The sequence below is a fragment of the Coccinella septempunctata genome, chromosome 2, assembly GCF_907165205.1.
Source record: "Coccinella septempunctata chromosome 2, icCocSept1.1, whole genome shotgun sequence".
NCBI lineage: Eukaryota > Metazoa > Arthropoda > Insecta > Coleoptera > Coccinellidae > Coccinella > Coccinella septempunctata.
In genome coordinates, this window is record NC_058190.1 from 35,412,543 (window position 1) to 35,427,449 (window position 14,907).

General features: G+C 35.1%; 1 protein-coding gene across 4 annotated transcripts in view; it reads right to left on the bottom strand.

Moving 5' to 3' along the window:
• Positions 1-14,907, bottom strand: part of LOC123306299 (neuropilin and tolloid-like protein 2) — a 414,806-nt gene that overhangs the window by 34,167 nt on the left and 365,732 nt on the right. For all 4 annotated transcript variants that reach the window (XM_044888227.1, XM_044888225.1, XM_044888226.1 and 1 more), the window contains 2 exons: positions 10,291-10,534; positions 1,840-1,964 (listed from right to left, as the gene is read on the bottom strand). In XM_044888227.1, coding sequence (XP_044744162.1) covers positions 1,840-1,964; positions 10,291-10,534 — 369 coding nt within the window. The remainder of the gene's footprint in view (positions 1-1,839; positions 1,965-10,290; positions 10,535-14,907) is intronic.

A 14,907-nucleotide genomic window follows, 5' to 3' on the forward strand; every position in this document is an offset into this window, starting at 1 on the left:
AAGTGTAGAACACTCTACGGAAAAAATTAAAGAGAAAAGACGCGGAAAGCTATCTAAAGGTGTTTCGTTTTCGAAGGACAACGCCCCTGCACACAAATCTCATGTTGCCATACAAAAAATTCGTGATTTAGGGTTTAAATTACTAGGACACCCCCTTTTTTCACCAGATTTGGCTCCAAATGACTCATTCACACATCTCTTTCCTCAACTGAAAAAAAGTTTAAAAGGTCGTGAATTTTCCTCCAACGAGGAGGTAATGAAAGCTGTGTAGGTCTGGTTTGCAGAGCAAAAAGAAACATTTTTTTTAAAGGTCTATAGACGTTGCAGGTTCGCTGTAATAAATGTATCTAATTAAGAGGAGAATATGTTGAGTAATAAAATATTTTGACCTTGAAATTTTATTTCGTTCTATAGTAGGCTAAGAATTTTTCAATATATCCTCGTATAACTCGGATAACTACTTTATCAGCTGAAATATTCGTTAGTTTGGTGCAAAAGTGGAGACCTTGGTTGTTCGAAAAAATCCCGAAGTGTATACGTCGAAAAGCCTACAACATCTACAATGGCAGATATTAAGGAATAAAGTCTGAAAATAGTTAGGGAGGAATCAACCATAAGATCCATAGCTAGGAGAGTGAAAGTTTGCCAGACTAAAGTAGGTATAGAAGAGTGCGTCAAGAACAGATTTACCTACCATTATCAAAGGGTACAAGCATTACATTGAAAGATTATTCTTCAACTAGAGATTTTTGCACCATCAATTCTGGATACCACTGAAACCACATTCACAAGAAATGGAGAAAACAATTTTCATTAAACAATTTTCATTTTCAACACCCATGTTTGGACAACAGAAAATCCACCCACTCTGTGACTACAAATTCTTCTTGAATGTTTGGATTGGATTTGTCTATGGTATGCTTAGTGGGCCATACTTTCTACGAAATTTTGGGTGTTTGCGAAGATAAGTATTTTTGTCAGGGGATAGAATTCCTCCGAATACCTGTCACGAAAAATCGCCTAATGAAAGAATATGCAAATTTGTCAATCATTTTTATTCCCAAATATCGAACGCCAAGTCAGTTGGCGGATTATTATTCATCGGATATAAATTGACATGATATGATACTTTCCATTTAAAATGGCTTTCTGATAAAGATGTATGGACGTATTAGGATATACTTGAACGGTAGTTTCAAAATATACTCATAATTACAATTGAAATGGTTTATATCAATTAATTCTATACACCACTTATTAAAAATGAAACCTCAAAACAATCTGTACAACCTCCAAAACTCGAGGCGTTGTTTGGGTTTGGTATTTGAGGAATATTCAGGAATGACCGTGTTATTGAAATGACGTTGGGGGTACCCATAGAGTTACCAGTGTTTTGACAAAAAATTAATCCAGTAACTCGCAAAAATTCTCCTCATGCCGTTTGCCATATTTCGCAATTTGCATAATTTTCACAAATATTTCGTCATATACAGAGAATCCTTTCGATAAAATTGACGACCCGAAAAAGTGTTTTATCCCGAAAGATTACGAACACAAAATTGACACCAAAGCAGGGAGTAGGTAAGTATACTTCTTGAAGAATTTTAATTACATAAAAGCATTTTTTTTACGACCTTAGCGAGTTCAACCATGTACCATGAAGGATTGTTTGTTGTTGCATATTGAGACATCCACCAGTCATCAGAAATGTGTGATCGTTCGGTTTTTGATAAATATTCCAGCCATCGAATTTTAATGAATGTGTTATGATGTGTTTTTATTATGTTTAATTATGCATTTTTATTAAGTAAATAATTTAGATATAAAGCAAATACTCACCGGACAATCATCTTCATCCCATCGAAATCTACAGTTGAATAGGTTATTGCATTTCAATGCTCTGGAAATGCAAGTTTCATCATCACAGTCGAACTCATCAGCAGCACATTTGGCAATATAAAACGCTGAAAAAAAAAACATAACCGTTACTTCATGTTGTATATAAATAAGTATGCTGATATTGCTTCCAACATAAAACTATTCGAATGAAATTTTTTTTCTCTCAATAATTTGAAATTTGAAAGCTGAATGTGGTTGCGTAGATTATTTTTCCTGAAAATTTTTTTCTACCTACAGCTACGCAGATTATTGGTTGGCGTACTTGGAAGATATTCATCTTGCGTCTTATGACTTATGCAAATATTTCAACAGAAGATTCCTGAGGTTAAAAGAAACACTTTTTCCCTTACCATTTTTTCCAATTAGGTTCGGTTGAAAATATACAGGCAATTAAAAATCTATAGAAATATTTAATTTTGAGATACATCACAAAAACGATATCATCCAAAGGAATGATTCTCGAGGTTTACTTATAAATCGATTTATTGAATCTTCTTCGAATACAAAATTCCACCCACATCTCTCAGTTTCTTCATCAGGAAGATTGCACACCCTATAACTACCAACACTTAACGCTTACTAATGCATACCTATATGACCATTTTGGAGATTGAATTTATTCTTCACATTTTCTCATATTTATAGCTACTGTGCTGTTTTCGAGTGATTTTATATCAAAATATAGGTATATATGAAATTCGAAAAATTGGATAATTTGGACGAATGCAAGTCTGTTGAAATGATCCACAAAATTGCAGTATTGAATAACACAGATGTATAGTGTGTCTTACATCCAGCTTGTTATTTTGAGGGAAATATTTTGCTCATTATAGTGTTCTGTGTTTGTCAACTTGGCAACGTTTGAACGTTCAGAAAAAATATCATTTATCTATTTATATGAAATTGGAACTTCAAATGGGTTATGTTTGAATCTGCCCAATGAAATAAACTATCATAATTAATGATTACATATTGGAGCACAATATCAAAGCTAATATGGTTGGTTGATAGCTGAATTGGTTAATATTGTCGAAAATGAAATACAAATCAAGGGAATCTAGATCACTAGATATTGCCAACAAAATGCGATAATTCATTTAATTGTATTAAAAATACTAACTTACTTCGTTCACCAAATGGAATAGAAAAAGTGTGTATATGCTCCTGGGCTCCAAATTGTTTTCACATTCATTATGGAAGTTGTTGATAACATTTTCTACAATTTTGTCCGAAGCAATTTTTTTTACGTTTGAACGTTTTTGAGATATATGGCGATGAATGTACATTATACTGGGTTTCTACATTGGCCTTTCGCATGTGTAGCTAAGCTCTTCGCTCTTATCGACTTCTAATTTTGACATGTCATATCCTGACAAGAAGAATGCAACAGACATGATACTCTTTGTTCCATTCACAGAAAGAATTTAATGAGGTTGCCTTTCAATTTTTACAGATGTCCACTCACATACTTGTATCGAATCTAATTAAATCTTCATTTCTCATACCTTACGCAACACCAAGAAAATATCCTAGTAATCTATTTACCTTAATTTCAACTGAATTCTCACAATAACAAGGTAACACTTTCTGTTCGAAATATACTGACCATCTTAAAAACATGATGTTGCATTCTCTTGCAGCCCTGAAGAAGTCGATAGGACTTCGAAACGTCGGCACTGTTACTACAAGAAGAATAAATAAAATCCTTGTCCAAATACCCAATATCTGATCTTTCTTAAAAAAAAATTCCTTCTGTTAGCATTGCCAAGATAATAGAAGGCATATTTGAAGGATTGGACTTGAGGAAACTCATGAATGATCCAGAATATCAGGCAGCATTGAATGACGTTGAAATAGAAGCCTGGTAGTCCTTTGTAGTCATAAGAAAAATTTTCTCGGCAATCATAATTCTCGGCAATGTGTGAATTTCTAAAAAACGATTTTACGAGCTTTTCAAGGAATGGGATGCAAAATATCTTCAAAAATACACTTTTCTCAATCACATTTTGATTTTTTTCTCAAAATAAGCTGAAACTTGGAGCAGTTTCATCAAGATATCGTGTTATTCGAAAAACGCTACCAAAATTCAAATGGAAACCTTCTTTGCTTGCCGATTATTATTGGTCCATCAAGAGTAACACCGAAGTCGTTCTATACCCTTTTTACACTATCAGAAATGTTTAAATTTTTATATATTAATGCCTATTAAAAAAAGATTAACTATTAGGTACTTTTTATTTACAATGCGTTTTCTCTTTAGCTACCAAGATTTTAAAAATTTGTTTTCCTTAGGTGAGAGAACAATTATTTTGTTGCCCAGTGTAATTTAATGCCTTCATTTCAGTGAGCAGTGATATATGATATGCTATCTCTCACACCATCTTGTTAACGTGGACCTTTTCTAAGAGGAAGTGTTCAATTTCCTCCAGACCCGTGCATAAAAAGTGTCTCAAAATTTCCTGTTTTCGCCGTATTTTAAAATGGACATAAAAACGGCATTTCCTCAACATGACTTGTCAATGACCCCACAAGGCCCTATTTCACAATCGAAAAAATCGGGATTCTTTCAACTTCTACATCTCCCCCATTGTTCATGGCGAATCTGAATTTTCTTCGGCAAAAACCGATTCGAATAACTTCAAAGAAACTTCCCAGAAATCTAAATGAATGATTACGCGCCGATTGTCGAGGACGTATCAATGCGCACAATGAGTTATGCTTTCATAACTTTAATTGGAGAATAGGCTCACTCAGACCTTCCTTGTCTGATATCAATCGTGCTGCGACTCTGGCGAACATTAATTTTCCATCGCCGAGCAAAATATAATTAGCAGCGAAATTCAGTTACGAGTTAGCGAGTCCCAAGGCGACTATGATTGAGCTCAAAGAAGGGCCGATGGAATGACGATTTGCTCGTCCGTGAGCCATATTCCTTTTTTTTTATCGTAAAGAGGATAACGAAACGTTTTTGAGCATATTAATGGAGTACCTGCAATTATGTGGAACTTTATCAGTATCAAATTAATGAAGTGATAACGCCTTAAGAGGATTCTACAGCGTTATAGTTGTCAGTTCAAAACGAGAAAATGAATATCTTAAGTCAGAAACCATTAATTTATATGGGGTTTTTATTACAATTCAATTCAATCAGTTCGTCACCTCGGAAAGTCAGAAATTTTTTTATTCGTCAAAAAATAATTTTTTTTTCATTGAATAACAAATATTCATTCATATCATTAACTTTCCTGAATAACAAATATTCATTCATATCATTAACTTTCCGAGATAAAATTATTTCTTCTATGAATTTTCGAATGAGAAAATTTATCGAAAAGTCTTGCCATTGGCTAAAATTCGTATCCTGGTGAAATTGAAAAAAGACGTTCGTTAAGTGCTGCCATCTTTTAGACGAAAGTAGGAGCTATAGTTTTATTCGTAACTATATCGTTCAAGCGTTCTGGCAACACCCCACATTCTGGTAGTTTTTCCCCCTTTACGCCTTATACGGATGGCGAGAGCGAGAGAGTCAGGTGATATAAACTCCTCTTAAGGCAATGAATACAATAATAAGAATTAAATTCAGATGCATACCACCCGACGATATGAGTAACATAACAACAGTCTTTATTCCAGATCCAAATTCCAGTTACAAAGATGACAAGACATTAAAATAAATAGTGTCATAAAAACAATGGTGTTACTTCACAATATCACCCAAACCATAACGTTCCCTATGTAATAGAAAAATAAAAAGTTTCTTCTTGAATGTTTTAATATCAGTTAGTTCCGGCATCCCCTGCAGTATAAACAAGTGTCTCGATCTGAATTGAATTAGCCAATTTGCCATCGTCAGGACCACAAAAGGGTGCACGTTCCATCGAAGAAAAGCAGATGAGGATGATTTTGGTCTTATTTGATCTCTTCAGATCAACACAGTTTCTTCTCCTCCTTTTTAAATACTGGTATGGAGTATTACCGAATAATAATACGAATCCAAATCCAAATCCAGACGAAGACAATGGTATACTCCATTCTCTTTCATTTTAGCACTCGGTTGGCCATGAAATAATTTTCTCAAGTTTTTATAACTAGAACGGAGTAAGGTTGGCACTCATGAAATGTCATTAATATCATAACGCCGTTGCCACAACTAATATCAATAATTAATATTACGAGAATGCCGAAAGTGATTGAAAAAAGAGAAGACAGGGTTTCAGGAAGTGATACTTAGAATTCAGGTCCTCTCATTCAAATGGTAGGTATTCTTGATATTCTTATGTCAATATATCAGACGGTAGCGAACATATTCAATGTAAGTCAATTCATATAATGTTTCATCTGAATCTAAACGACTTATATTTAAGCTGAATGTTTCCACAATCAGAAAGATTGTGAACGAAGAGGATGAAAGAGAATTTCCTTCTATTGAGAAACCCAAAAAAGTGGTGGCATTTGAGATTTTTATTTTAGGGTGAACGAATGCGAAAAGTTACTACAGGATTTTCGATGAATGTCATCGTAGAATAAGTTCCAGAAAATTAATTTTTTTTTTCTTGTCCTATACATTATAAATGTCTTAAACTGATGTCTTGTATTTTCCATGCTAATACCTAGATTTGGTAAGCCTTCAACTAGTTTGTAAAAACGTCAACTATGTTCGTCATATATTTTCGACTTCATAATTTCCGAAGTTATTCGACATTGTGATAAAATACGTTATTAGTAATTACCGATACCCCACATGTTCGTACTATATAGAGTGGAATGTGTCAAATTTCCATAGTCCACTGAAACTATCGAACATTGGCGGAAAAAACATTAAATAAGAGGCTTATCTAATTTTAATTGTTATCCGAATGAAATTCCAACAAAAATTTTTCAAGTTTGAAGCAATTTGACATGATATTAGCGCTCCTTCGATATTTCTACAAGGCAGGTTCTGCATGCCGTACCTGACTGAACTGAACTGAACGGTCGGTCACTCGGTGGCTAGGGAAGGCAGCTGCGGCGCTGTCTTCGTAGCTCGATTGTAGATGAGCCTATTTTGTCTACGGACCGAGTAGATGTGGGATTTAAATTCAAACAGCGTATTTCAAAGAAGTTCCATATTCATTTGATATCAGAAAATATTATAACATATCCTATACCTAAATTTTACGATTTTCATAAAATTTATTGAGAGCTATGTAATGTTTGGAATTTCTATTACATTATTATTTTACACAAGTGAGAATTCACATTTTTGCTGCTCGCGAAATTTTGCTGTCCCTGACGGGCCGCTACTGCATGGGACATACGCCATTGTCTGGGTTTCGATTTGGAGGAGATTGAATGGTATCTCGTTCCTTACTGGGTGGCGCTCGAGTATTACTAGATAATACCCAGCGTATTGTAAGTTTTTATTTATTCCGAGAAAAGTATCTACTCTATCGAAATTTTGCAGGAGACTTTTTTTCTCCAGAATTGAATGAGAAACCATAGGGAAATTTTATTTTTCCAAAATCTATCCCACGAAAACCATTATTGAAGGAAAATCATAAGGAGTTGTTATTTTCAACCCCTAATAATAAAGTTATGAAATCTAAAAAAATTGTGTGAGTACCATCTCCTTAGTGCTTCATATTATGTATAGTTTTATGACCCCGTGAAAAAAATAAAAACTGTCAACTCGGCATCGCCTTCCAAAGGCTGTATCTTGGAATGTAGGTCGATTTCGAAAAAAATTTATAAGAACTACCCCTGCTTATTTTTATCGAGGAATCATCTCCCTAAGTCCTTCGCATTTGATTACAGACACCCTGTATAGAACACTGGGCGTAGTTTTGAGTTGCGCTTATCGACACTTCTGGTTAATATGTCGAAAATAACTATAAGGACCAAATTTGACTATACGGACCAAATTTGACTGGTCACTATACCACTTCACATAAAAAACTGCAGGGTTTTTTTATCACGGGTAATATTGATCTGTCAGCAATATAAGATCCAACGATGTAACCAAAAAAACATCAAAAATCATTCAAGTTCATATTAGGATGTAGCGATAAGTTTAATTTAGCATGAACAAACACTTGGCTCGCAAATTTCTAAACGAACGCATAAAGTTGCATCTCCGGGTAGGGCTGTCGAGGGGACAAGAGCGGACGCGAAAAATTAATAAAAAAAAGGGGACCCGAATGGGGAAAAGGTCGTTAACGGTCATTGCCATCTCGATGAATGGAAGTTATGAGCATTTCAAATAGCACTATGCCATAAAAATTATATAAACTGTTACGATGATGACAAAGCAGGGTCGTCTTTCGACTGGAAATTTTACCACAAAGGCTGTTACGTTTGAAAGAGGTGGTTTGAAAAATTCTAATGACTTCCTCCATTCCATTTTCATTTTATTGCTGTTTAATTCGCTGCCATGTTAATAGTGTATTCAATTCTATGACTTCTCGATCTCATTTATTTTTTGTTTGGGTTTAGGGAATACAAAATTTCATGAGATTTAAAATTATCGTAGCGTATTTTCACTCCCTCGCGAATAGAGAGAGCAGCAGAGAGCATTCTAAATTATAATTTACCCAAGGTAAAGTTTCATCCTGAGGCTGAAAAAATGGTTCATTGAATAATTAAGCTAGGTGTTGACTATGACCTCGAAAATTTATAACACTGCGTCGAAGAATTATTAACAGTTTTACTCTAATTAATAAGTGAAGTGTTCCCATATGATCTCCAATTAACTGATGGCTTCTCCACTTATTCCTTCAATTTTCATGTTTTCGATATTGCTTCACACCAGATTTCCACTTTGCTTTTTCATTGATATTTTATTCTCTAGGAATTTTCGGTTGCTTCACAGTATTTGGAATCACTTCCTGAAACTTTATCTCCAATACTAATATTATTATTATTAAAATAGCAGTAAAATTAACTGAATGCTGTTTTTTTGAAAAAAAAAATGAATTATTGTAAGTGAAGTATGATTGAGAAATGGTTTCCGAAAAGAAAATTACATGACAAGTAACGTTGGAGTTTCCAAATCTGCCCTCCCAAATATTATGAAATTAATCAACTCATTCTTATTGACTAGGCGAGTAAAAGTAACGGAATAAATTTAGCGTTTCAACAAGTCGCTAAACTCAGTAGACGCGATGAAGAAATTCTTCTGAACTCCCATTTTCGGGATGGTTTTCACATTATCGCTTAAATCTGAGCGATGCTGCCTTCTTGTAGTCTATGAAACTTTGCAAGTGGAGAATTCCTCTTTTTTTATTTATTGACTTCCCAGTCGCGTAAAACGATAACAACTAACACTATAAAAACTTTCCACCTTGAAAATAACACGACTTCATTGCTAGTTTCTCGTAATAAAATTACAAATTTTTCAAGGAGGACGCAGTTTTTTCATTGTTAATTTTTTTTTATCATAAGTTAATTGTTACATTTCAATCCATCAATTGTAAATCCAATCAATCATTTGGAATTCAGAAAATACGAAAGAGTACGAATATTATTCAAAGTAATATACATGTTACTTGTCTACAGGCTACACGATTTATTCGAAAGTTCAGTAGAGGGTGATCGATTATAAAGATAAACATTCATTCGTGAATTTCACATAGGTGAAATATTATGTATATGTATATTATGTATACATATGCTCTATTAGTTTGAAAAAGGGTAACAGTGAACTCCATCCTTAAGGCATTAAGCCCTATAGAGGGTGAGTCAAAAATTATCTATCTGTTATAGTTATCAGAATAACCAGCTGAATCAGTGACACTACACATCTGCAGATTTTTTAAACAGAGTTGTATTTGGCCAAAATACAAATTTCACAGATACTTTTTGATTTTTGAACATCAAATTACTCTAAAACGGCACATTATACGAGAAAATATGAAGAATACTTTTATTGAATTTATTGAATTTTTGGTATTTTTATGGTACGGAATCGTCATAATGAGAAAACTGGAAGACGTGGGTGATATCTTGTGTTCAAAAAAGATTCATGAAATAAATGGACAACCATATTCCGAAATTCTTTTCATTCGATAAAACCTTTTGTGGGAGAGAACTAAAACTAACATTTTTAATGGTTTATCAACAGCCTGTATCTTTTAAACCAAGCCGATTCATAAAAAAATGGTAAAGGAAAAAAAAATTTCTTTTGACCTCCAGAATTTACTGTTAAATTACTTGTACGAGTTAAAGACTCACCCCGTATACATATTCAGAAACTCATAGATGTATAATACTTAGGGAAACGGATAGATCATAATTACGTTATGCATCGATCGTGAATGAAAAACATTATTCATTTTTCCCACCCCCGTTCTCTCCATCAAAATATCACCAGAAACCTCAATAAAAAAATTTTGTGATTGCAAATAAAATACTCACGAGAATTTTTCGCGTTCTCCCTGAAAGCAGTGAAATTGGCAGCGAACATGGTTTTGTTGGTTGGTAACTCATTATAAAAACGAACAATCATGACGTTGTTCTTGGACATGACAGGATCCGCCATGGATCCGCAGAAAGTCTTCTCTTTCGAACTCATATCTGTCTTATCGTGAAAAATCTGGATGAAATTCTCTTCGCAGTTATTCGGGACTTCCAGCTTGAACTCTTCGAACTGGAGGTGAACCTGAAATTAACACACAATATTTAAGACTTTCTGGTCGCGTATGAAATCAAAGGTAAAAAAGTATAATGGGCATAGAAAATGTGCTTTTTTAGAAATATTGTTTTAATTTTTTGTACTCTTTCGAAACATTTCTTGGGAAGAATCGATTGGAAACGCCTCTTTGCAGACATTCAACTGTCGTTTTTCCATACATCACCAGTCATCCTGTATAATACTGATGATGTGCGAATAAAAAAATCTTACACTGAAACTGTTGATGGAAACCATAAACATAAGTCTATGATGGAAACTATACCTTATTCCATGTTATGTGGAATAAAGGATAGATGATTAAACAATAGATTTTGTTGTATGTATTATTTAGTATGATTCAGTTTCCTGCTATCTTGAGAAGATCACTTTCATGAATGATTTGACTTATTCCGAAGTGATTTATCCCCACATTCCGTTTTGGACCGAGTAAAACTAGAAATTACTCGGAATAGTTTGCAGTCATTTGTACCCGTCTGCAATATCTCCCTTGGTTAAGGTGTTTTAGTAAAAAACCCTGCAGATTAATGAATATTGGGTAGACTCTGGAGAATTCAGATCTCCTTTCAGCTATTCAGTTAGGTCAGAGTTGCCTTGAGCGGGTATACACCTGAAATATATTAATTTCAGTGTGTATTCTATATAGATTTATGAATACGCATGGAAATATACGGAGTGATTCACAGCGATGGAAAACTAATCACAACTGCTGAGAATTTGCATGTTGCGAACTAAAAACTGCAAGGCAAAAGCCTATTACTTTCTCATTTCAAATGGCTCACCCAGTATATCTCTGCATCTTTGGATAGTTGATTTGAAATATCATCAAATCAGTTATGTTACGATGCAAAGATATAATGGTTATGCCATTTGAAATGAGAAAATAATTTAAAATTGCCATCAAATCAAATTGTGGCCAATTTCAAATCAGCTATAAAGATGCAAATGGTGTGCCATCTGAAATAAGAAAGTAGTATGGTATTGCCTAGCAGAGGTCTGAAAATATTTTTAGTTCATTGTGAAAACTAGCAATTTTGCAGTACAGAAATCGCCATCAAATCAGCTATCAACGATTCTTGTATGAAACAAGAAAATAGTAGGTTGAGGTGGAAGGGTGAGTTACTCTGTAGAACCAATAATTTAGAATATGAAATTGGTGCAGATGAAGGATTTCACGGTCTGGTACTATGTGAATATTAGCAGTTTCTCGTTTTTTTACTGGTAGTTTTTTATGTATAGGTATCACAACGTTTCGCCAATAACTGAAGTAGGCATCTGATATGTGGGTCTTATGGTAAGTGTCCACCTGAAATAAAATCTCGAGAGAAAGTTTTGAGATCAATCTCAGGGCGTTGTTCATTTGAGCACTTGAGACACGTTTAGTCTCGGAGACTGGTATTACTTGTGTCGGAGAGTGTGTGAGACTGCTCTCGAGACTATTTTGTCGCAGGTGGACAGGTACCATAATGGTGCCTGTTTTTTATGCTTGTAGTTCTCGATGACTTCCATATTTATACTTCATGTTGGAAATAATTTATGTTCTCGAGAGACGTTCCCTTCATCAAGGCATGCTCTGCTGATTCAGTAATGTTGCATTGAATGAGTGACTTGAATATTAAATTGATGAAAATCCATAATTAAACTAAACGAACTGAAATAATAACATGATTCCCAGTAGGAGATGAATGGCATACAGACTATACAATCATCCCAAAATTACTAAAGATTGAACTTATAACATTGGAAACATTCTGGTTTGCGGACTCTGAACAGATTTGGAAAAGTATTTATTGCATTGATGTGGCCGATACTTGAAGATACAGAAATATACCTACAATCGTATCAATTCGGCATCACGCGCATTCTGGAAACTAAGAATATTTCAAAATTTACGACCTCAATCTGAAGACCAAGACAACTGTTTACAAAGCAGTCCTTCCAACGCTTCTTTATGGAAGCGAAAGCTGGACACCCTACAGGAGACATATTGAACAGCTTGAACAAACACAACAACGTCATCTAAGACAAATAATGCACATCAGGTGGTTCCACAAAGTTTCAAATGCAGAAGTCTTGCAACGCGCGAGTTGTACAATTGAGGCTCAAGTAACAAGGGCCCGACTCAGATGGAGCGGCCACATTCTGAGGATGCAAGACACAACCCTTCCCAAAATAGCTCTGTATGGCGAATTCATAAAGGGAGCTCGAAAACCAGGAGGCGGTTCAAGGATATTCTGCATCAATCCCTAAAATCAGTTGATGCCAATCATAACTGAGAACAACTAGCATTAGATAGATCACAGTGGAGGTCTTTGGTCAGTTATAGAGGCTGATTCATGCTAGACCGTGTCGGGTCCGAACCGGGACACGGACGGGACACGGTAAAATAATTATATGAGCAATTTCAATTGACCCATCCACGCTACACCGGTTGGGACACGTGCCGTGCCCGTGTTTTCAGAGTGGCGATCCATTGCAACGGCCCGGAGTCGGTCCCGGCCCGGCTCCGACACGGTCTAGCATGAATCAGCCTTAATGGAGACTCGAAAAGAATACAGCGGCGGCCAGATCTGGTTGGTGACTATCCATGCCCGGAGTGTGGAAGGATATGTAGATCGCAGCTGGGTCTCTTCAGTCACAGGAGGGCACACAGTCGCAATTAGCCCTAAGAAATTAGGGTTTGATAGCACCGATTTTTTTTTAAATCTTTTTGTAGGTTTATTTTCGGTAACGGGATACAGCAATGAATGAATGGATGACTTGAAGAAAATCCATATTTGAACTGAAATAGTTATTTAATCAACAAGGTTATTAATGAAAGCGATTAATGATTGAGATAAACGTTAATGTTCGAGATCATTAATCGCTCAATTAATAAACGAGTTGATTACAAGATTTTTCCTTCGACCACATTTCGAATTTAATGTGAAATCTTGATTGCAAAAATTTTCTATCGATACCTAGTCAAATTTGACACCTTATAAATTTTCTATACTCATATCGGAATGTTGATATTTATGCGGCCGATCGAACAATTCGAGAAGTCCATAGAGGGCATTTTCGAGTTGTGACATTTTGAGTAAATCACATTGATATCAGTCCCTATTATATCTGTTAAAGAATGTGTGGGGCTGGTGGAAGCTGGAGTTGTAGTACGTAGATATATTGATTACTCTCTTACCATCATAATTTTTCTGCAACCTCCACAATTCATCTCTTCTCAATTCACCCGCTATGTACTACAAAAATCAATGCTTCAGGAAAATGAAATAATTATTTGGGAAGCTGCTGAATGCTTCTATGTTCGATTACCCATGACAATAATGCATTAATAGGAAATTAATCAATAAAAGGGTTTATTAACAGCTAATTTCGTGTACGTTAAACAGTGCTATTATCAAGAGGTCGGCGGAAAACTAAATTATATGATTTTCACTAATATGACACACAGTTTAGGTCCACCCACTTAAAAACGCTGTGATAGCGAAACATGTCTCGTGAGTGAATAACTTATATATGTGAAAATCGTGTGATTCTGTTTTCAGTATTAGATAGGTATTCGTCGTTCGACTCTGATACTGAAAATCTGCTAATCTAGCCATCCTCTTCGTTGCAATTCATTATTTTCATAGCACATTCGAAAAACGACCGTATGATGAATTTCAAAAGAATAATACACAAATTGTTTTGAGCCCAGTCGTCAGTAAAGTTCCGTTCTTGGCTGAAATTAATAAAAATCGGTCGTATCTGGAATCAGTCCCATTTATCTTTTTCACCCGGACAGCTAATTAACGAGTTGCTCGCGAACTCTAAAAGTTCCAACAGGGTTTTGTTGATTCGTCCCGACATAAATCGAATTAACCTAGCTTTAATTTTCCTGCTTTTGCTGAATTAAGTTTTCCATTTCGAAACTGCCATATAGTTAGCTTGCAGTGAGACATACTTGTGTTAGTCTCGGTACTGGTGTGAAGGAACAGATTGCATTCGGTTACAAATTACACTATCCCGACGTTTATTAAAACAGCGAATTTCTAAAGCAAACCGTTATTCACTGGTTCATGCAAAATTGCAACGGAGTTGCACAAAAGACGATTGTTTCAGTAATTCGTAATGGGGAACTGGATAAGACACAAAGAGGAAAATAATATTTGGCCTATTTTGTCAGCAGTTTGTTTTGCGAGGCTTCAGAGACATTGTAGTGTACGAAAAATCGAGCTGAATTCTCCTTTTCTCTTTATAGACTAATGTTTAGTTTGAATTGGAGACTAGTTCAGCTCATCCACTACTAGTCTAATGGTGCTAGTAGTAGTGCTGCACTTACGGAGCTTGGTCTCGAGTGTGAA